Below are 24785 nucleotides of genomic sequence, written 5' to 3' on the forward strand. Positions count from 1 at the left end.
AAATCCAATACCCTGAGGATATTCTGACTGATAATTTTGTGTCTACAGTGTTTACTCAGGGATAAATCAACTGGACTAGGCAAAAAAAAAAACAACCTGTAAAGACGACCAGATTGGCTTTCAAAATAACTCCCTTTGGCTGCTCTGAGCCTGTCTCATATGCCTGATCCTTTAATACTCTGACATTTTTCCTGAATTTGCCTCGTGAATGTCCACTCCAAATGAATACAGGCATAAAAGCCTCCACCACAGATAAACAGCAGCCCCACAAAGATCTAGGAATTCCCACATAAACCTGACAAAAAAGTTCTGACAATATCCTACAAAGATGTAGGAATTCCCACATACTCTAAACCTGACAAAAAAGTTCTGACAATATCCATGCTGAAAAACAACTAGTCCAAAGGATAATTTACATCTCACTGGAAGAAACAAAACCAGGGCAGTTTATTTTAGGGAATTACTAATTTGAAAATTACTAAATTCTGACAAAAGAGGCACTGAAAAAGTAAGTGGTCTAAAAGATAATTTCATTAGAAGAAAGAAAAAAAAGGTTATCTGAGGAAATGACCATTTTGGAACAATTCCACCAAATTTAATCAAGCAAACTAGCTTTCAGGCACAATCCAGCTGTAACAGGAACCGCAGTAGGGATGTCCCATGCCATGGACATCACACCGTGCAGATTGATGGGCTGTATTGTGAAGGAAAAAACTGCAAGACTGGAGCTTAGATCAGCATCCTTGTAATTATTCTACATCCATATGAAACACATAAGCAGCTAAGCCTACATCATTAAAATGCTGCACCACAGCTGGCAACCTTAGCAGAGAGATGAAAAACTGGTGTACCTAAGTATTTCTTCTCTGGTAGGACACAGTGTGAAAAGTCCTTTTAAACAGCCACTGTCCTGAAATGATCTGTATGCCTTAAATGCAAGGCCGCAAAAATGCAAATTACACCGCCCCAAATTCCTGGGGATTTGCTCTGCTATTTCTGTGAACTCACAGAGAGATCATTTCAGGATCTCAAACTCTGTGGGGCAGATCATGAAAAGCCAAGAAAGAGAAGTCCCAGGCAGTATCTTACCACCACCATCTTTAAGCCCTCTGAAGAACAAGGGTAGTGACGTTGCTGTGGACGACAGGAAAAGCAGAGCCTGTCAGGAGGGCTGAGCACCCACTGCTGCTTCTCCCACCGGATGGGGCATTCACTTGGGTTTCCCTGCTGTTGCCCAGAGACACGACTCCACAAAAACTTATACTTTATCAAACCTTGGCTAACATTCAAAAGCAGAAAATGGTAAGCAGACACCATGAGTACAGAAGCCTCAATTTGTTAGGAAATAACGCTTTAGCACAGGCTGTACTTAAGACTCTTCTTTATCCAATGCCACATTTAAAGAAAAAAAACCCGCCCTAAAGGAACACCCAGCTGCCTCTCATTCTTTTCACTGACTACGTCTTCCTAATGTCTTTCTCTCTGTGTAATGTGGCCATAAAAGTCCAGCTTGCCCTACTGTATAAAGTGTGGCTGTACCACACTCATGAACGATTTCCAGGAGCTAAGAGAGAAACAATTTCTTCATGCCCATGAAGAGACACACCTGGCTGAATGTGGAAGGTGTCTTACCTGTATTTAAGTCATCTTTGATCCAAACAGTAAGAAGTTGACATGCCTGATGCCTTCCTGTCTGGATGTCAGGGATGTTAGTCTGATCGAGGGGTGGGAATGGGATCCTTTCATTTGTGTTATATGCCAGCAGTCTGCTGCAAAAGGAATGCAGAAAAATAGGGCTTGTCTTAATTTACTAGGCAATATTGCATAAAGTCACGAATATATCCTGGATAATTAAAAAATAAAACTCCGAGCACTTGAGTATCAGTGATCAGTAGAGACCAAAATGGACAACAATTATCAAACGGTATCTCAAATACTAAGTATTTCACAAAATCAAATAGAAGAATAGAGCAATGTAGGAATCTAATTTTTTACAGAGCTGTGCGTGTGCTCAACTTAATTCACAAGAATAGTATCACCCATGTGAATGGGACTGTCCAGTTAAGGACACACAGAAATCTTTCCAAGTCCTTGTCGGACACATTCCTTAGGGCATTGCTACCGAATGCTGACTTCTAAATGACAGTCACTGACAACTTCTTGAAAAATGAAATATCCAGTTATAGAACCTGACATTTCAGAAATCAGAAAGCAGATGGGATAGTTACTAAATCAATAAGTTTCAAGCATGCAGAATGAAAACTGTGAGTACTTTTTTCCTCTATTTAATTATTTAAGTGTATAAATATTTGGCATTTCATCCGAGAAAGAGCAAAGATTCAGCTTGGCTCAAATGTTATCCAGACAAATCTGACTAGCCCAAAAAATTACTCCTCAGAAGGTGGGGGATGCAGGTGAATGGCAGACTGTTTATCATCAGAATTAACCCAGGCAGGTGAACTCGTACTCTCGGGGTCTTAACGTTCTTCTGCACCTCTCACATTTATCATTGGACACACTTTGCAATTCATGAGCAGAGATGCTCACTCTGATGTGTCAGCAAGAAAATATTCTGGTGAAAAGCCAGAATATGCTTGTCTTTCTATGAAACTGGCATACAGAGAAATAAATTCTGCAGCTTATCTTGGCACGAGAGCCATCAGCTTTACTGGCAAGAAATTCCTACAGATGAATTGCAGCCTCAGTCTCATACATCTTATCCACCGGGAGTCAGCATGGCATGAGGGGGTTCCCATCCAAATCCAACACCAACTCCATATTTTCTCCCAGAACGTTTGGAAAGATCCATAATCATCTAAATACTGTTCATCCTTCTGTGTTCTCATTTCCCTGCAGGCAGAAACTACATCTGCAGATTTTTTTAAACCACTAGATCTGATCCTACGTTATCCAGAAAAAAAGGGAAAGAAAAAGAAAAAAGTAATGTCATGAAGGGCTGTATTATAGCTTCATCTTAGTAATTACAAAGATTTATGTCCCATTCTGTCCCAAATCCAGAGCTCATTGTCCATTCAACTTGCACTGCTTTGACTTACAGTTCTCTGCATCCATTATCTTTAATAATAAAGAGCTGACTAAAGTTAATGATTGAAGAGCAAGATGTGATTAATAACATGAATCTAATTTATGAGAAAACAAACTGGAGTATGATTTTCATGTTTCGGTAAAATTATCTTAAATGTACTCCTTAATGCTAATTGATCTCACAGAGGTGAGAAAATACTCTGTTCCAAATTAATGGGAGAAAATAATTCATCTTTTTGGAGGGAACATTGAATATCATTCAGTATTTAGAGGGAGACAGCATCTTCCCAGTGATTTCACCACTTAAAGTGATGCTTCAGTGTGGGCACGTATCTGAAATCTGCAGTGTTTCCCACTGAATAGGGAAACAATTCAACAGAATGAATACAAAACAAAATGACATGTGAAATGTTTTCTTTTCACAAAACATCTTTCCTATCTTAACAAAATTAGCCAAAGCTGAAAAGCAGCACCAGTGAACAAAAACTGAGTAGGCTTTTTCTGTAAGTTTATCAAAGAAAAACACTTTTATAATTCTGTTAATTTACTATGAACAGGAGATTACTGAGACATTTGCAAGAGGAAGTTCCTTGCAGGCTTTAGTGGAAACAAAACAAAGCATAAATCTATTTTTCCATCCAGTTTTTCACTTGTTTGTATTTCGATATTTGTTTCTCTTTTTGAATTATTCATATTTGGATATCAAATATTCTTACAAACCAACACATTTAAGAATAATGAGTCTTGACTGGCTTCATTTTAACTTGTTTTGCTTTATGTCCAGGATTATTATTAAATGACCTTCTATTCAGTCTGTTTCTACGATCCATAAATAGAAATTCCCTAATGAGCATCTCAAATATTGCACTGTCATTTCCATGTCAGTTTTTCTTACCCTAAGTTTGTACAGCTCTGATGACAATACCTATAAATACACAGCAATAGCTCTTTGCCTCTTTCCTCTCAAATCCCTTCCACGAATACAACTTCCTCTAATCTGGGATAGATTCTTGCATCTTTACACTCTTTGAGAAATGCAAAGTGACCAGAATACCAACTGAAGGAGCAACTTGAGAATTTCAGGAGTTGCTCTATGAGAAATACCACAGTAGCAGCAATAATTATTGAATTTTCTGCTGAAAGAGAAAGAAATTCCTCTTGCACTATATTCCTGTCTTCTACTTGAACAGGATTTACATATTTGGTCTGCAAAGCAGCAGGGGAAAGATACATTCTCCAATGCACTAAATCCGTTTATAACTGTACCAAAGAATGAAGGTAGAGAAGAATAAAGAAGAGACGCAGAGTTTCTGACACTACCTACAGCGGTATATTAAGGAGAAAATAATACACATACAGAAATCAGCAGTGAGTTCTGAGGCTGGGGGGAGCGGGAAGCCCTTCTAGAGAAAGAATAAATATATTAGACTTCTATGCAGCTTGTGTTACTTCTATGGCATTTTCCCCCATTACTTTTATATGTACTTTAAAGCACATGCCGGCACGTACAAAAGAAGCCGGCCAAAACTGACCTTGAGTGGCTCTGTCTATTGAACTGACACAGCACAGGCTGCAGCAATGCAGGCTTCCAGACCCAGACCAGCAGTCGCTAAAACCATCACCACCACCTAATTAAGTCCTCCTGTTTAGTCAGTGATCTCGGTGCATGTCCATTTGTTGCACTGTGAGGATTCAGTCCTTTCAGACGTCAAGGAAACTTTATACGGTGATATTTTTGGTCACGAGATAATAACTGTGTTAGTGAACACTCTACTGCTAAATCACCCTTATTTTCTATTTCGATTTTACCCTGGCTTTTGTTTTTCTCACACTGAACAAGCCATCACTTTACTTGAATTCAAGAAAGACCAAGAAAAAGACTGTTTACCATTCTAGCATCCCAGAGATATAAAGTCTTGTCAGCAGAGCTAATGAGGACAGTGCTGGACAACGGAAGAAACTCAATGCTATTAACTGAATCTATATGGCCACATGTTGTGATCTGTATCTCTTACTGTAAAAGAAAATCAAAGAAATACAGCACTTGCCATTCAGCGTAATAAGAACAAGAGAAAAGTTTAGGTAAATTAGTAATGCATTTCATGTATCTTTCCTAGCTATGCTTCAGAAAAAACAAGCTTTGACAGCTATTCATCACCCAAGCAATACACTGCAGAGAAAATAAAAAAAACCAAACCAGTTAGTGTTTGCTTCCCAGTAATGAAAGCCATAGTGGGAAGCTAAAAAGAAATGGAGAAACAGATTTTAAAAAAATGAATTGTGAGGACCAACAATGAAAGCACCACCTTAGGTTTCCTGGGTGCATCTCAAAAGCCCTGTTGATACAGAATTTAAAAGGAACATGGATGAAAAGGTAGGATAGGGACGGCACCATTTCCTTCTTGCTTGCAAAGGGAGTCTAAGAAATCAATAGCACCATGATATAAATTGCACCTTGAAGAAAGCCAGAGAGTGCTGGCAGCCTGATGTTCTTCTCAAGATCTGCAGAAAGACTTATAGAAACTAATGTTCTTCACTGAGGGTAAAGTCTTCTCACTGTGGACACCCAAAAGGCCTTTTCCCTGAAGAAGGTCTCTCTCTATGGGTGAGCCCTTAGCCATTATAAGCTGTAAGTTCTTAAAGCAGATGTGAGGAAACAGAGGTGAAACCCAAGCCCATGCTGAAAAACAACTAGTCCAAAGGATAATTTACATCTCACTGGAAGAAACAAAACCAGGGCAGTTTATTTTAGGGAATTACTAATTTGAAAATTACTAAATTCTGACAAAAGAGGCACTGAAAAAGTAAGTGGTCTAAAAGATAATTTCATTAGAAGAAAGAAAAAAAAGGTTATCTGAGGAAATGACCATTTTGGAACAATTCCACCAAATTTAATCAAGCAAACTAGCTTTCAGGCACAATCCAGCTGTAACAGGAACCGCAGTAGGGATGTCCCATGCCATGGACATCACACCGTGCAGATTGATGGGCTGTATTGTGAAGGAAAAAACTGCAAGACTGGAGCTTAGATCAGCATCCTTGTAATTATTCTACATCCATATGAAACACATAAGCAGCTAAGCCTACATCATTAAAATGCTGCACCACAGCTGGCAACCTTAGCAGAGAGATGAAAAACTGGTGTACCTAAGTATTTCTTCTCTGGTAGGACACAGTGTGAAAAGTCCTTTTAAACAGCCACTGTCCTGAAATGATCTGTATGCCTTAAATGCAAGGCCGCAAAAATGCAAATTACACCGCCCCAAATTCCTGGGGATTTGCTCTGCTATTTCTGTGAACTCACAGAGAGATCATTTCAGGATCTCAAACTCTGTGGGGCAGATCATGAAAAGCCAAGAAAGAGAAGTCCCAGGCAGTATCTTACCACCACCATCTTTAAGCCCTCTGAAGAACAAGGGTAGTGACGTTGCTGTGGACGACAGGAAAAGCAGAGCCTGACAGGAGGGCTGAGCACCCACTGCTGCTTCTCCCACCGGATGGGGCATTCACTTGGGTTTCCCTGCTGTTGCCCAGAGACACGACTCCACAAAAACTTATACTTTATCAAACCTTGGCTAACATTCAAAAGCAGAAAATGGTAAGCAGACACCATGAGTACAGAAGCCTCAATTTGTTAGGAAATAACGCTTTAGCACAGGCTGTACTTAAGACTCTTCTTTATCCAATGCCACATTTAAAGAAAAAAAACCCGCCCTAAAGGAACACCCAGCTGCCTCTCATTCTTTTCACTGACTACGTCTTCCTAATGTCTTTCTCTCTGTGTAATGTGGCCATAAAAGTCCAGCTTGCCCTACTGTATAAAGTGTGGCTGTACCACACTCATGAACGATTTCCAGGAGCTAAGAGAGAAACAATTTCTTCATGCCCATGAAGAGACACACCTGGCTGAATGTGGAAGGTGTCTTACCTGTATTTAAGTCATCTTTGATCCAAACAGTAAGAAGTTGACATGCCTGATGCCTTCCTGTCTGGATGTCAGGGATGTTAGTCTGATCGAGGGGTGGGAATGGGATCCTTTCATTTGTGTTATATGCCAGCAGTCTGCTGCAAAAGGAATGCAGAAAAATAGGGCTTGTCTTAATTTACTAGGCAATATTGCATAAAGTCACGAATATATCCTGGATAATTAAAAAATAAAACTCCGAGCACTTGAGTATCAGTGATCAGTAGAGACCAAAATGGACAACAATTATCAAACGGTATCTCAAATACTAAGTATTTCACAAAATCAAATAGAAGAATAGAGCAATGTAGGAATCTAATTTTTTACAGAGCTGTGCGTGTGCTCAACTTAATTCACAAGAATAGTATCACCCATGTGAATGGGACTGTCCAGTTAAGGACACACAGAAATCTTTCCAAGTCCTTGTCGGACACATTCCTTAGGGCATTGCTACCGAATGCTGACTTCTAAATGACAGTCACTGACAACTTCTTGAAAAATGAAATATCCAGTTATAGAACCTGACATTTCAGAAATCAGAAAGCAGATGGGATAGTTACTAAATCAATAAGTTTCAAGCATGCAGAATGAAAACTGTGAGTACTTTTTTCCTCTATTTAATTATTTAAGTGTATAAATATTTGGCATTTCATCCGAGAAAGAGCAAAGATTCAGCTTGGCTCAAATGTTATCCAGACAAATCTGACTAGCCCAAAAAATTACTCCTCAGAAGGTGGGGGATGCAGGTGAATGGCAGACTGTTTATCATCAGAATTAACCCAGGCAGGTGAACTCGTACTCTCGGGGTCTTAACGTTCTTCTGCACCTCTCACATTTATCATTGGACACACTTTGCAATTCATGAGCAGAGATGCTCACTCTGATGTGTCAGCAAGAAAATATTCTGGTGAAAAGCCAGAATATGCTTGTCTTTCTATGAAACTGGCATACAGAGAAATAAATTCTGCAGCTTATCTTGGCACGAGAGCCATCAGCTTTACTGGCAAGAAATTCCTACAGATGAATTGCAGCCTCAGTCTCATACATCTTATCCACCGGGAGTCAGCATGGCATGAGGGGGTTCCCATCCAAATCCAACACCAACTCCATATTTTCTCCCAGAACGTTTGGAAAGATCCATAATCATCTAAATACTGTTCATCCTTCTGTGTTCTCATTTCCCTGCAGGCAGAAACTACATCTGCAGATTTTCTTCAACCACTAGATCTGATCCTATCTTATCCAGAAAAAAAAAAAGGAAAGAAAAAGAAAAAAGTTTTAAACCACTAGATCTGATCCTACGTTATCCAGAAAAAAAGGGAAAGAAAAAGAAAAAAGTAATGTCATGAAGGGCTGTATTATAGCTTCATCTTAGTAATTACAAAGATTTATGTCCCATTCTGTCCCAAATCCAGAGCTCATTGTCCATTCAACTTGCACTGCTTTGACTTACAGTTCTCTGCATCCATTATCTTTAATAATAAAGAGCTGACTAAAGTTAATGATTGAAGAGCAAGATGTGATTAATAACATGAATCTAATTTATGAGAAAACAAACTGGAGTATGATTTTCATGTTTCGGTAAAATTATCTTAAATGTACTCCTTAATGCTAATTGATCTCACAGAGGTGAGAAAATACTCTGTTCCAAATTAATGGGAGAAAATAATTCATCTTTTTGGAGGGAACATTGAATATCATTCAGTATTTAGAGGGAGACAGCATCTTCCCAGTGATTTCACCACTTAAAGTGATGCTTCAGTGTGGGCACGTATCTGAAATCTGCAGTGTTTCCCACTGAATAGGGAAACAATTCAACAGAATGAATACAAAACAAAATGACATGTGAAATGTTTTCTTTTCACAAAACATCTTTCCTATCTTAACAAAATTAGCCAAAGCTGAAAAGCAGCACCAGTGAACAAAAACTGAGTAGGCTTTTTCTGTAAGTTTATCAAAGAAAAACACTTTTATAATTCTGTTAATTTACTATGAACAGGAGATTACTGAGACATTTGCAAGAGGAAGTTCCTTGCAGGATTTAGTGGAAACAAAACAAAGCATAAATCTATTTTTCCATCCAGTTTTTCACTTGTTTGTATTTCGATATTTGTTTCTCTTTTTGAATTATTCATATTTGGATATCAAATATTCTTACAAACCAACACATTTAAGAATAATGAGTCTTGACTGGCTTCATTTTAACTTGTTTTGCTTTATGTCCAGGATTATTATTAAATGACCTTCTATTCAGTCTGTTTCTACGATCCATAAATAGAAATTCCCTAATGAGCATCTCAAATATTGCACTGTCATTTCCATGTCAGTTTTTCTTACCCTAAGTTTGTACAGCTCTGATGACAATACCTATAAATACACAGCAATAGCTCTTTGCCTCTTTCCTCTCAAATCCCTTCCACGAATACAACTTCCTCTAATCTGGGATAGATTCTTGCATCTTTACACTCTTTGAGAAATGCAAAGTGACCAGAATACCAACCGAAGTAGCAACTTGAGAATTTCAGGAGTTGCTCTATGAGAAATACCACAGTAGCAGCAATAATTATTGAATTTTCTGCTGAAAGAGAAAGAAATTCCTCTTGCACTATATTCCTGTCTTCTACTTGAACAGGATTTACATATTTGGTCTGCAAAGCAGCAGGGGAAAGATACATTCTCCAATGCACTAAATCCGTTTATAACTGTACCAAAGAATGAAGGTAGAGAAGAATAAAGAAGAGACGCAGAGTTTCTGACACTACCTACAGCGGTATATTAAGGAGAAAATAATACACATACAGAAATCAGCAGTGAGTTCTGAGGCTGGGGGGAGCGGGAAGCCCTTCTAGAGAAAGAATAAATATATTAGACTTCTATGCAGCTTGTGTTACTTCTATGGCATTTTCCCCCATTACTTTTATATGTACTTTAAAGCACATGCCGGCACGTACAAAAGAAGCCTGACAAAACTGACCTTGAGTGGCTCTGTCTATTGAACTGACACAGCACAGGCTGCAGCAATGCAGGCTTCCAGACCCGGACCAGCAGTTGCTAAAACCATCACCACCACCTAATTAAGTCCTCCTGTTTAGTCAGTGATCTCGGTGCATGTCCATTTGTTGCACTGTGAGGATTCAGTCCTTTCAGACGTCAAGGAAACTTTATACGGTGATATTTTTGGTCACGAGATAATAACTGTGTTAGTGAACACTCTACTGCTAAATCACCCTTATTTTCTATTTCGATTTTACCCTGGCTTTTGTTTTTCTCACACTGAACAAGCCATCACTTTACTTGAATTCAAGAAAGACCAAGAAAAAGACTGTTTACCATTCTAGCATCCCAGAGATATAAAGTCTTGTCAGCAGAGCTAATGAGGACAGTGCTGGACAACGGAAGAAACTCAATGCTATTAACTGAATCTATATGGCCACATGTTGTGATCTGTATCTCTTACTGTAAAAGAAAATCAAAGAAATACAGCACTTGCCATTCAGCGTAATAAGAACAAGAGAAAAGTTTAGGTAAATTAGTAATGCATTTCATGTATCTTTCCTAGCTATGCTTCAGAAAAAACAAGCTTTGAAAGCTATTCATCACCCAAGCAATACACTGCAGAGAAAATAAAAAAAACCAAACCAGTTAGTGTTTGCTTCCCAGTAATGAAAGCCATAGTGGGAAGCTAAAAAGAAATGGAGAAACAGATTTTAAAAAAATGAATTGTGAGGACCAACAATGAAAGCACCACCTTAGGTTTCCTGGGTGCATCTCAAAAGCCCTGTTGATACAGAATTTAAAAGGAACATGGATGAAAAGGTAGGATAGGGACGGCACCATTTCCTTCTTGCTTGCAAAGGGAGTCTAAGAAATCAATAGCACCATGATATAAATTGCACCTTGAAGAAAGCCAGAGAGTGCTGGCAGCCTGATGTTCTTCTCAAGATCTGCAGAAAGACTTATAGAAACTAATGTTCTTCACTGAGGGTAAAGTCTTCTCACTGTGGACACCCAAAAGGCCTTTTCCCTGAAGAAGGTCTCTCTCTATGGGTGAGCCCTTAGCCATTATAAGCTGTAAGTTCTTAAAGCAGATGTGAGGAAACAGAGGTGAAACCCAAGCATCGAGGTCTTTACCATGAACTGACCACAGCTCCAAAGGAATTACCCTATGACATGGTTCTGGAAGTTCTTCCAACGCTGAAGATTTCCAACTATCCTGATTTCTCCCAGCTGATCAGCTATGAAGTAATACCCTAGAGATATTTTTTTTTTGTTTTCTTATCTTTTAATGAGTTAATTTCTGAGACAACACTATTGATCCTTCTCAGTTGAGGGTATCAACCTGATACAGAGGGAACACAAGACAGAAGGTTTCTCCCATCGTAAGGAACAGAGACACAACCACTGTGACACTGCTGTAGAGAATCAGTTCCCTCACAAAACAGCCCAAAGTTGGCTATACAGCTATGATCTTATAAAAGCTTTCTGGGTTTTGTTTTCTGCATGCACACTAGAACAGAACATTCCTTAAACCAGAGTCCAGGAGAAGAGAAGGAAGAGCCCAAGGATGCCTCACCAGGAGCCCACAGAAGGTAAGAAACAAATCTGGGATTATTAAATCTAAACAGAACGGCAAAGGCTCAACTCCCACACAAGCACGTCAAGAGGGTAGACAACTGAAATGAGCGAGCATTCACCACTCATGGCTGTATACAAGAGTCATCCATGCTGATACAGGTTTGAGTCTCTGATTTCTTTAGATACATGTAAAACTTGATGAATTTGCGGTGTTTGTATTGTTATATCCTGTGAAAACATTCAGGTAGGTGAGCATACGATGGAAAAACCTAACCAACGTAAAGTCAGTAGCAGTTCTAGTCTCTTTGTTCAGCTGAGTCAAAAATAGTATGAAAAAATAAAAGCCAACAACTCATCATGAATTATTACAGCTTTCAGCGACAGCTCAGAATTTTATTCCCTGCTCATGTGATTCTGACAGCAGAAACACACCTCCCCTGAGCTGGCTGCTGAATATATCATTGGGGCTTGCAAATTAGATTACCGGGTGGCTCTTAACTGAGAAATTTCTTACAATATTTATTAAGGAAGCTGTCAGCAGGGGGAATTAAAGATGTGACGATTTTTTTTTTCCCTCCCATTTCTTCCTGCCTCTATGTCACCAGCAGACTCTCAGAGCTCTTGCAGGTTTTGTATCAACAGCACAGATCAGTATCTGCAGATCAGACACAGGCCAGTAAAGCTAAAGGGTTTTGATGGACACTACCCTGATCACTCATCTAACAAAGTGACTTCTCAGACCTCTTTTAATGCATTTCCATTTCCCAGACTGAAATGCATACGCTGTGCTGAGCTGAACACCAAGCCTTTCCCCACAGAAGGGATACTAGAAGGGAGATAAGTTGCTTCCGAGTAGAAATACTACCCAGGAAATATTATTTCAAAGGAATATTAGATTCCACTGGTATCATTTTACAGAATCTATGGTTTTCTATTATAGATAATACATTACACCATTCAGTATTATCTGTTATATAAAGTACATGTGTTATTTTATCACAAGGACTCATTTTAAACTAGTCATAAAGTATTGTGGCTGTTAGAGCTTGGTGCACAAGATACCCAATATTCATGATGACTTGATATAGGACAATAAAATAACTCCAGGAAAATAATTTTTTGTTTCATAGACTCATGGTAATGTTTTATGCCACCGAATAGGCCTTTTTAATCTCAGATCATGTACTTTTATTTGTGTATAGATATGCCATTTCTGAAAAGTGACCAATGTTTTCCTGCTTGCCTGTTACACTGTGAGGACTTGGAGTTGCTGAACAGTTTCTGACAAGCAAAATTCTGCTCTGTATTTTTATTGGCTTCAAAACTTACTAGTTTTGAAAACATAGACAACTTTACATACCACAGTGTGACAGTGTTGCACTAGAGGAAAAGGGGATGTTTTCCTGTAATAACAGGCTGTGTGTATGTTCTCTTCAAAGGCAGGTGGAGAACACCATCTTCGACCTGCTTGAGGAGGCTTGGGGGGAAAGAACACAGAAAAAGGAAGGAATGTAAAGTAAAAAAGAATATTTTATTTGTGAGTCACTGACATAAGATATAGACCATCCCAGGCAGACAGGCTGCAAGAACAGACTTGTGAGAGATTAATTAGGTGCCAAAGCAGGAAGGCCCATTCAGAATCCCTTAGCAAGGTGAAAATGGACTAAAGTGATGGACCATGACAGCAGCAGAAGGGAAGGAAATGATTTGTATTTTTCCATCAAGAACATAAACACTCAGACCTGATGCAGTTGTCTGTCTCTCTCCTTGCCACTTCCATATCATTGTGTACTGATGAGTGAGCTCTGGCTCTCAAGATTTAATTTACCACTCTGGTAACTGACTGACTGATATTTCTAAGAACCTCCAACTGCTACATAAAATAAACTCATCTTTCCTTCCAGCTGAGATATAATTTCAGCGAGACTGCCTTGTATACAAGCTATCTTTGGCTGGAGAGGGGAACATTTTATTCAGATGTTCTTTTTCCACAAAAAAGAAGTTGATACGAAGGGTACAGCATCCCCCTGCTTTTCATGGGAGCTTATATTTCTATCTAAGGGTTCAAGTTTGTCTACATTAGAATAGATCTGTAGTAAAATTAATTATCTAATTTTTTTTTTCCTCATTAGGATTACACAGTCTTGTGGATATGGGCTTCACCATCTCTGAACATTTTTGTTGAGGAGAGGGAATCATCTAGCTGGCTAGGCACTTGCAGTACTCTTGTTGCTTAGATCCAGAGACAGAAAGAGAGGTCCTGAATAAATGAATCCATTGTAGAAATACTGCTCAGTAGTTCAGTATTTTGCAGATTGTATTCTGAACCTCCTCTAGGACAGCAATTCCAACCTTCATCCTTTACTTGTGTTATTACTACTTTTTCAACATAAAACACCAGTTAACACATTTTCTTGACTGATGCCTAATTATCCTCAGTGTTCTCTTTTTCTCTACAAAGTCAATTTCCCTTACCTTAATAGCAGGTAAAGTAATGACGTCAATCAATAAATCAGCCTTTATTCTACCTCACCAGGTTTCAATTTTTCTTAACGGGTTCAAACCAACATGGACAGACTGCTAGAGCTACAAGAAGCACACCTATACCATGAATGTTGGCATTTAAATTAATCATGCCATTATCTATATCACTAGCTCAACAGTCATGGGAAAATGTTACCTGCTCAGTTTTTAAAGACTTCTCTTTTAAGAATCACATCCCAGAACGGTTCAAATTCAAAAGGGCTTTCGGTAAAACTACACTGAAAACAGAAAATATGAAACATTTCCACTTACAGAAGACTTCACCGAATATTAACAGCCATCTCTACGCTAACGTACAATTGCAGCCAAATAATGTACTAGTTAGATATTTCATCAACTGTACAATAATTGGAAAGAAAATACACATATTGAGCATATTGAGTAGATTTCTCTTACCTTGTATACTCCCCTGTCTGCACAGAGTTAAAACTCAGTAAGGACAACAAGCTGGCATGCCCCGAGAGGAACATTTTATAATTACCTGGTACATATTTATTGCTAAAGGGCAACATAGGGCCCTTTAGTAATGCTTTGTGGGCATTTATAGGGCACAAAGCATTTGACGATGTGCAGCGCTCCACACTAGCTTAGTACTGATTTCCAAAGACACACAGCAAACCAGGGCAAACACAGAGATTACACATTGCCAATTCTTTTGCTATTCAAAAGTGTTTTAAGAAAAAACACCCAATATACAACCTATGCTTACTAGCAATCCTATGAAAACAGGACAAACTCTGCCTCCTTTCTTTTTTTTTAAAATTATGTGGTTTCTATGTTAAGCTTCAGTTGGAAAAATTGAGGGGGGCGGGAGGTGATACCATTTCAATTATTAGTTAGGTAGTCATAGTTACTTAATTTATTGCCGTGCCATATTAAAGCTCATTTCAAGCATGGTAAGTGAAAGCACCTACACAGTCCATCTAAATTAATGAGATTTTAAGCACGTATTTTTGAGTCAGTGCCTCTCCCAAATATCTTTTTACGTGCCTTCCAAAGCACACAATGCACAAACACTCTCAGACCGTACTATCTTTCCCACAGAACAACCACTGAACTAAACCCTGTCTCATGTCTATTGAATAAAATCCTTCTGTGTGACCTGCAGCCACCAGCAGGTAAAATGTCGAGGTACACAGCACCAGCAAGTCACCTGCTATGAAGGTGGACACAACATTTCTGAGGAAGTTTTGGAAGGTCACACAACAACCAGCCTCCAGTCCTGTTACAGTGATATAATTTTAACAGTGCAACAGAGAATACTATTAACAAAATCAAGTCCTATCCCTTTCCCATTCTATGGCTTTATCTCCAAAATCTGTTTAAATTAGGCACAGAGCTTTTCCAGCTAAGATCAATGGGCAAATATGGCAAATGGGCTGACTTAAGACATTAAAATGCCAGTTTGGTTTATGTTGTTATAAATGCATCCTCTCATGTCTTTACATTTTATGACCTTGATTTTATTTCTATGTAGCTTCACATATGACACACACAATTATTCATGTCAAAAACGTAAAACTACCAGTATTTCAGTAAAAAATGCCTACCATTATTTATGACGATTTTTTCTCTTGACTCATTATTTCACTAAATGTAACACATTTTATAAGACATTGACATGTGAGGACACTTACTCTACAAAGTACATTTGTCTTTGAAAAGAAATATGCCAGTACAATGCCGTCAATATGTGCCATTTTGTTCAATTACTACTTACCTTCAATAAAATGAAGCTCTCTTCAATTTGTGAACATTAATTTGTGCCCTCTTTCAAAATAGCGTTGGACACTGAAAATGCAGTGCTAAAGTAAATGCTACTACTATTTCTGTAAAAAATTTAAGCATTTCTTCTCCACTATTTACAAATTTAGAAAGAAAATATAAATTAAATCCTTCTCTGCATAATTTATCTTCGTACTCAGCACTTAGGGAACACAATCTGAGCGCTCTGCAAAACAAAGAGCAATGCCCCAAATTAAAAGAAGCTGTAAGTCAGGGTTTTTCTAGTAAGGGCCAGTTTGCAGAGTTACTCCTGAGTTATTAAATCACGTAAAATCACTTTATATTGTTGGTTTCAGATAATTTTAATTGTTACACTTTTTAAATTCAGTGAGAAGAAGCCGGGATTAAGTATTAAATCTTCCTGTCATCACTCACATCAGAGGCTGCTTTGAGCTCGGGTGGGTAAAACCAGCTGAATCAAGGAGCGTGGTGTATCTAAGTCCTGCTCCTACTGAAAGCAACACAAGGTTTGCCACTGCTGTCAGTAGGAGCAGGATTAGATCCAGGTTTATCACCACAGGAGCCTGACAGCTCGCACTTTTGGTCTAGTGCACAGTAAATTGAGCATGTAAAAGGAAACTGATCTCTGAAGCGGTATGGATTTAACCGGTAAGTTCAAGGGCGTAATTCTTTCCCTTCCTCTGTCCTTTTCCTCCTCCTCCTCCCAAAAGCAAAGCAAAAGGCTTAGCAACTAGGAAGGTTTAGCTAAGGAAGGAAGAACCCCAAACATGATATAAGTGTTTTATTAATATTTTCTAGGTATAGAGACAAACATTACTCATCTGACTCAGCAAGTTTACAAGTCTGCAATAAAATACCATTACATCCTTTTCTTAGACATCCTTGAGAAATATGAGAACTTAAGAGTTGTACTGTTAAAACACGGAGGTTCTGAAATGGATCAAATTGCTTCTCTTAATTAAAATGACTTAAATTGACTATTTAATTGAATAGTTACATTTTTGTCTTGCTTGGTAGGCTTTGAAAGGCTGCAGCAGTTTATTTTTCAGAGCGCAGATTTCTTCTCTGAAAGCTGATCAGCTTTTCAGGAGCTGATCTGAGCATGGCAGCTTTCTTTTAACACCAACTTAGAAACGCTCCACAAAACTTTCACCAGCCCTGCTTCAGAGGTCAGAGCACACTAAATGTTCCCCAGCCCAGTCCCATCCCACGTATTTTGGGGGTCAATCTTTGCAAGCACCACAAAAGTGTTAAAATCTACCTAGAGCAGGACTGTGGGCCAAAAGCAAGTCCATCATGATGTGCCCACAAGCTTGTCAGCAAACCTCAAAATACAAATATGGCCTTTCTTTATTCTGAGGTTTCACCTCCACTAGTGGTGCACAGCGTTGCTACCATTTATGCATCTGTGTGTGGTCAACAAGCTACTCAGTCAACAGCAACACCCAAAAAGAACAGGAAAGCTATTTTGTTGTGTTGTGTTGGAAATCTATTTCATCTCCAGGGACCTCGCCTCCTTACATATTTTGATGTTCTAAAAATTACTTTGTCCTATTTCTATAACTTGAAAGAGCCTCTCTGGCAAACAGAAAGGGAAAATTGAACACACCTGAGAACACACCAAAAAAAAGAAAACCACAAAAAAAGCACATGCAGAACAGAAAACGAGCACAATGCATTACATTAAATGAAGTCTAATAGCTTGAACTTCAGATTCAGCAAGGCCTAATAGTGAGGGACATTTGGTCAAAACTTCCCTAATAAATTTATAATTAACGAGCAGAAAGCAATGCTGCAGTCAGATTTCTATTCTGCAGTGAAATTAGGTAACAGCCAAATAATCACAGTCCTTGAAATAGTGTTCTATAAACGCAGGAGAAAGATGTTACAAAACTTCATGACTTACCTTTGGGATTAAAATGCTTATTTGTCTCAATTTCTTGTAATTTATGTAACATAGTATGTATGATTGGAAAAAAGACAATTATAGCACTATATTTATTTTTCTGGAATGCTTCTACTGCAATTATTTTAGTAGAAGCTGTGTATTTATTGAGTGTGTGGAAACTTCCACTACTAGTGAGATACTGATCAGCTTACTAAGACACATCACTGAGGAAAAAATACTCTCAGACAAAAAGCACAAAAGGCAAAGTTTTAAGGACACACCGGTTGCTATGGTGTTGAACATAGACTTGACTGCCTGATGCCAGCATGGGAAATAATAAAGAACTCTTATTTTCTGCTATTGATTATTGAGCATGTTTCTGCATAGAGGGCACACAGTGAGTGAGTGGTCGGTTGGGTTTTACTGAACAAAAGACTTTTACAGGTACCGTGTCTGGTTAGACCTACCTAGCAAAAGTAGATAAAAAAAAAGAAATACAAGCAACTACATTATGTTCTTCAAGTTATTCAAATACTACTCAAAACTGGGATCTATTTTGATATACACTCAGAATAATAAATATGATTGTCAATAGCTTTGTATGTTTTTTGAGTAAAGAGCACAAATTACTAAATTAATAATATTCTACCTAGGCTTTCACTAGAAGGTTTTCACAAAAACTAATAGTACACGCCAATAATCTACTTCTTTTTTTATTGGCTTGATACATGAATAATGAATCTGCTCATTATTACACCAAAGATTTAGCCTCTCTACTTTACATTTCTTTGAGCAAGTGAAGTGTTGTGTAAGAGGTATTATTATTTGCATTATTTTCTGCTTCCAGACAAAGGCTTTTTGTTGTGAAGCTTAATTTTTTTAAAAGAAAAGATAAAACAGTAAGGCATAAGATCTCTACTTAAGAATGGTTTACAGTCTTTTTATTCTACCTTTCCCTGTTAACAGTATGATTTTATATCAATATAATTAAACCTCTCTAATCACAGTGTGCATCCCAAGTAAGCGTCATTGTACAGGAAGAACGGTATCCACAATTACAAGATCAGAGTGATTTCTAAAGCAATACAGTGATGATGTAGAATCTTTTACAGATGCTATCTGGAACTAAGCATGTAATTAAATTATTTTCTTAAATGTTCCAAGACATTTAAGAACCAGGACCAGAAGACACATCACTTGTCAAACTTGGCCTAAAAGTAGCAACAAAAATTAGTACCTCCATAGCTTTCTCAACAGAGAAACCAACAAGTGATCACCACAAATTTAATCAACCATATTTCTTTTTTCATATGTGGCTGTTCTGGACTGAGTCACTGTAGCAAGGGAGGCCAGAGAAGCCCAAATGCCTCAGCAGCAAACCATGTCCACCCTAACAGCAGAAAAAAGGGTTGCAGTTGCCAGCTCTGACTTCAGGAGGGTGAGGAACGCTTTGCAGTGCCAAGAGAACACCTGCCAACATTAAAAACTTTTGCAATATAGCACATATATTTTCATACCAGATTGTAATATATTCTTCATTACCTTTTACTACATAGGCTCAAGTTGAACTCTGCACCTTGTCAAGGTTTCTTTAAAAGCTCACTAGTCACCACCTAATCATTGGCAGCACCAGGCATTTTTCAGCTCATGGCAACAGCTGTTGCAAAAGCTCACTTTCCATTGAAACTGGGCTCCAAATCAACTTTGATAATTTATTTCAGCTACTTTAGTTTGAACAGAAGCATGTTACTTACAATCCAAATTTTCAGAAGTGAGATGCATTTTTATATGCAACTGCAGATTATTTTGCATTTGAAAAGGGATACATTTTCCCAAGTTTGAAATCATTTAAAATTACTTTGAAAGTCATGGGATAGGAACAAGATTTAGGCAACTTGTATCCAAAATCTTAGCAAGTGCCCTTTTCAGGGACCATCTTGGTGATACACAGAACCTTGGTCTTGCTTGTAAAGTATTAATAGAAGACCTATGTTTGGGAACAGCCCAAAATATTTTTATCCTGACAATATTTAGAAATTTGTAATCTCTCTTACCCTAAACTCAGTCAGAAACAATTTGTTAACGCTACTCTAAGAAACTCAACTTACTGGGCATTCCCAGAACATCTGTAACACATACCTGTGGGTTTTGGACCCCACATACACTGCATTGGTACCCACTCCTAACACGATGCAGGTGAGCACAGCTTAGATTCCTCGATGGAGTTTCAAAATCTAGGTTTAATTCTTCCTTCTGCCCAAGGAAAGTCAACATTCATGTATTAAACCCTTTGTTCATGGCTATAACTTTCTAGCTTTTTCATCCAGTCTGACTACGTGCAGTCAGCTGAAGAAAAAAAATTCTGCAGACCAATGGTACCAGAACTCGGAGTGACAAGAACTAAAGCGATTCCCCTCCAAGGTCAGCTCTCGTATTTCATAGTTATTGAATAAAATGCCATTTCAGTCCTTAGGACAGGAACTAGAACACAATCTTGTCTTCCTCTGAGATGCCTGGGTCTCCCTTTCACTATACAGAAAGAATAATCATCTATCCCAGAATTATTGACAGCAATCCAGGGGCAAGGTGCACTTGGGTTCAGAAAGGTACATGGTGGTGCTTATATTATTTTTTTACTCTTATCTTTTTACTCTTGCTCAGCACTTTCTGCAACTCAAGCTTCCTTAAGGGATTTTTTTTTTGTTGGACAGTTAAAGACAGAAGCACTAGAAATCACTTATTGAAAACCATAGCCTTATTTTATTAAACAATTATCTCCTACTCCCTCAAGGCATCTGGGTACCAGATAATCAGATAAGCGCAATCTCAGTAATAATAAAATAGATCTAAACCATTTAAGCCGACATTAAACACTGCAGAACTAGTAGGAACATGTTTTCTGCTCAGCAGTTCTGCAGCCGAATAAGCAAAGTCTTGCTCCCTGGTGACAGTGGGTTATCCTCAATTATCAGACCAGCTGACATCAGCACTGAACCCACGTCCTGTTTTCACAGTCAGTGCGGAAGCTGCCACGTTTTTATTATTTTTGCCTTTTTAATACAAAAATCTTACAGGTAAAACTTCTGCCTTTTTTATCCCCGAACAACTAAATTCAGATGTCTCTTAACTCATCAAGAATGTACCAATGTTGATTTTGAAAGATAAACATGCATTTTGATGGATCCCTACCAAGAAATTTGTGTGTGTATATTAATGCTTATGTTAGAACTGTTTCATTCAAACATGTTATTGTCCAGTTTTAGGCTTCTGCTGTTCAAATAAAATAGTGGGGAAAATTCAATCAAAATCAATTCATTTAAATTCAATATTCAGCCCTCCTTTACCGTGCATTTAAGCACCTTGAAGAACTTATTGGTCACTTCTTTCATTCCCTTCCTTTATTTCACTTTTCTATCATAGAACTGTTTGGGTTAGAATGGACCTTAAAGATCATCGAGTTCCAACCCCCCTGCCCTGGGCAGGGACACCTCCCACCAGACCAGGTTGCTCCAAGCCCCATCCAGCCTGGCCTTGAACCCCTCCAGGGATGGGGCAGCCACAGCTTCTCTGGGCAACCTGTTCCAGTGCCTCAGCACCTTCACAGCAAAGAATTTCTTTCTGGTATCTCATCTAAATCTAAATCCCCTCTTCCAGTTCATGCTGTAGAGATCTCTCACCATATTCTCTATAAATTTGTACATTTAGGATGAGATCTACAAGCTTCCCTGGCATTGCAGAGTCTCAGATTCATATAGCTTTTGGGTGCTTAAATAATCACTTAGATCCATAACGGGATTCTCAAAAGTCACAAAGCTCTGACAGCTTCTCCATCCACCCTTCAGGCACTTTTAAAGATCCAATTTTTCATGGACATTAAAATATGGGAACCCACCCTCTAACATCTGCTTAGGTGACAACTTTGTTACATGGCTTTACTGGAATTAGGCAGAAGCTGACAAGAAGACTTGTCTCACTGAAGAATAGGAAGTCAGGCTTCTGTTTGCTAAGAGTCAACATTAAGCTGCACCAAGGATGACCTAGGTTTTCACTGTTTCTAAAACAAAATTTTTGCCTGCCTTCCAAAAAAACCAACTGTTGTAAAACTACTGACCAAAGGGAAAAACTGAAACAAGAACTATATAGCAGATAAGCAAAATAAAGGTAGAGAACTCAACTACATCCACACAGTTTCTATAAAACTGACTTAATTAAGCTATCAACCCTCAAAAAAAAAAAACAACCAAAAAACAACCCCAACAATGCCTTCCTCCCCCAAAAACCACCCTCCAAACAAATAAAAACTCCACCATTAATTTAACTCAGAATCCAGCCCTCAAAAAAAACCCCCAACAATACTTTCCTCCCCCCAAAACCACCTTCCAAACTAAGACAAACTCCACCATTAATTTAACTCAGAATCCATTTGCTGGTCTCGCCTTATAGTGATGAAATTCCATATATGATAGAGAAAGCAGTACCAGTATTCCATAACTTAATTCCACCAGCTTCTGAATTTATTTTTCTTATGTGAGATGAGACTAAAATCCCTACAGCTTAATCCCAACCCATATTCAGGAAGATTCCTGTAAGCAACATGGATAACTTACACTGGTCAATGCACACGTAAAGGGGTTTCTGCAAGCTGTGCTGCCTGAACACCACACAAATGAATTAGCAGCAGAAAGTATACACACAGCATAAACTACCAGGTATATATATATATTCCATATATATATATTCTGATATATATATGGAAGAAAATGCCTTTATCAAAAGAGTCAGATAAAGAAAAACCTCACAGTCTCAAATTAAAAAATCTGAGAATGTTAGAAGCCTTTCTTTATTACTGTATTGCAAACCAGGAACAGTCCTTCTCATTTTTCAAATAAAACACTATTTAAAAAAACCAAAACTATTTAAAAAAAAAACCACAACCAAAAAACATCAACAACAAAAAACCAGTCAGTTGCAACAGTGCAGAGAACCACGAGAGCCTGGGCCAGTGCTGTGGTATTGTAAATTAGTATGCAGTTACACAGAATATTAATGGATGGGTTTAATCTACAGAGTGCAGATTCACTGCACAAAAAGCAGTGTTACTCTTGTCATACCTTAGTTTATTTTCTTCCATATTTTAAATTTACTGAAATTCCGTTAGACCTATTAAATGAGCAAATCCTTTTTGAAAACAGTACAACATGGCTGAAACGCAATAAATATAAGCACTTTAATATTTAAGTGAGGAAAATGAATTTCAGTGTGTTTTCAAATTGGTTTTCTTCAGTGCAGAGTTTCTTTATTTGTCCAAATAAAATGGATTTGAGTGGGTGGCAGCTTTAAGGAGATATGCAGCACTATTCAATGGCTTTGTGAACTTGGGAAGATATTATGAATAATGGATTTGCTGTGCTCTTAGACACGGAGCCACAACAAAAACAATATAATTCTAGGTTCTCTAATGAGCAGATACTGGAGTCAGGAATAAAAAGCCTGGCCTACTGATTTAAGCTACAGGTGCTAGAATTTTTGTTCAGATCATTGTAGCAAATTATGGGACTGGGTGTGTGTTTTCAGCAGGAAAACAACACAAAAACCCCCAAGGCTGCCTCCCACCACTCTGATCTGCTGCTATCTTCTTAAAAGTCCATTTTTATATTATACACTGCCCCCACACAGAGGTGGAAGAGAGATGTTATTTCCCTCTGTCAACAGCTGGAGAAAAGGGTTAACTTGAAACACATGCACAAAACAGAACAGGCTTTCCTCCTGTTATTGATCTGACCATATATCCCCCTCCTCAATTCTCTAATTTAAAAGACTTAAATTTCATCAGCTAATTACTCACTCTTAAGCATGAATGGAAAAAAACCATCCAACCACTTTCAATATAGACAGATTTGACCAAAATAAATTTGATAAGTTGTCCTTTTGAAAAGAATCTGACCTAAGTCTGATAGAAAACCAGAACATTTTGGGACATCTAATCCATTCCTAACTCTGCAAGTTTTCATTGCTCGACACCACAGGACTGGAAAATATAGCAACTTCTCTGAGGACTAGACATTTCAGAGTAGGAGGAAGTAGGATATCTACCTGTTGTGGTGGGATAATCTTATCCACATTTTCTTCCCAAACTTGCAAACGCAAAAACCTGTTCACTTTACACGCATAGGAAAATAAAGGAGTTTCTCATATTAGTACACCTAATAGAATATTGAAGAGAAGCTCAATAATCAGGATCTCAACTTCTTGTCTGAAACCCCCAACTGGTATATTTGATAGCCAACAAGTCAGTACTTGCCAAGATTTTAATACTGGCATTGTAATTCTAGAAGTTGTGACATCATCTTATCTTGTTGATAAATATACCTCCAGCAAGTCATTACTAAAATCTTTAGTTGCATAAACCAAAGCTTAGTTTACACTACTGTTGTAGGTGTTGGATATGTAATCCAAGTATTGTCAAGCCATGACTGATAACCTGAAAAGGATTACTTAAAAAGGCTGACACACTTCAAATTTGGTTTTCAAAACCCCACAGTGCTAGCTCCTAACTTCACACCTAGTATCACACACTGCATCCTCAAGCCCTTATTTTCATCTTACCCTTCCAAGCACAGTTAGCTCTGATCTATATTACTATGAAAAAAACCACTATGAAAAAGGCTTTTTAATTGGCAGAACATAACTGCAGAAGATCACATATAATATTTTTATTTTTTTCTTAGGCCTTCAGAGGAGAAACACAAGTATAACTTTAACTATGTTCACACTGTGCAGCTAACTGGCATGCCCTTTATGCAACAGAAATGGTCCAGAACTATCTGCTCTGTATTAAATAATTCACAATTTTTGTTGACATTTTACCACAGTCTTGATATTAAGACTCTATTATCTAGAATTTTTGTTTTGGTGACAGAAATGTGTTTGAAAGAGATACTAAAATATAAAGAAACTCATTGGTTTTGCATCGATGGGATAATTCCAATACATATTTAATAGGTTTCCCACAGATTCGTGAGC

At 38.1% G+C, this 24785-nt stretch overlaps 1 protein-coding gene across 1 annotated transcript in view; it reads right to left on the bottom strand.

Moving 5' to 3' along the window:
- SPAG16 (sperm associated antigen 16) overlaps positions 1–24785 on the bottom strand; it is a 390713-nt gene that overhangs the window by 56039 nt on the left and 309889 nt on the right. The window contains 2 exon segments of the mRNA XM_014951951.1: positions 10340–10453; positions 20400–20412. Of these exon segments, the coding sequence (XP_014807437.1) occupies positions 10340–10453; positions 20400–20412 (127 nt within the window).

The sequence above is a fragment of the Calidris pugnax genome, unplaced genomic scaffold (genome assembly GCF_001431845.1).
Source record: "Calidris pugnax isolate Ruff unplaced genomic scaffold, ASM143184v1 scaffold179, whole genome shotgun sequence".
Taxonomy (NCBI): domain Eukaryota; kingdom Metazoa; phylum Chordata; class Aves; order Charadriiformes; family Scolopacidae; genus Calidris; species Calidris pugnax.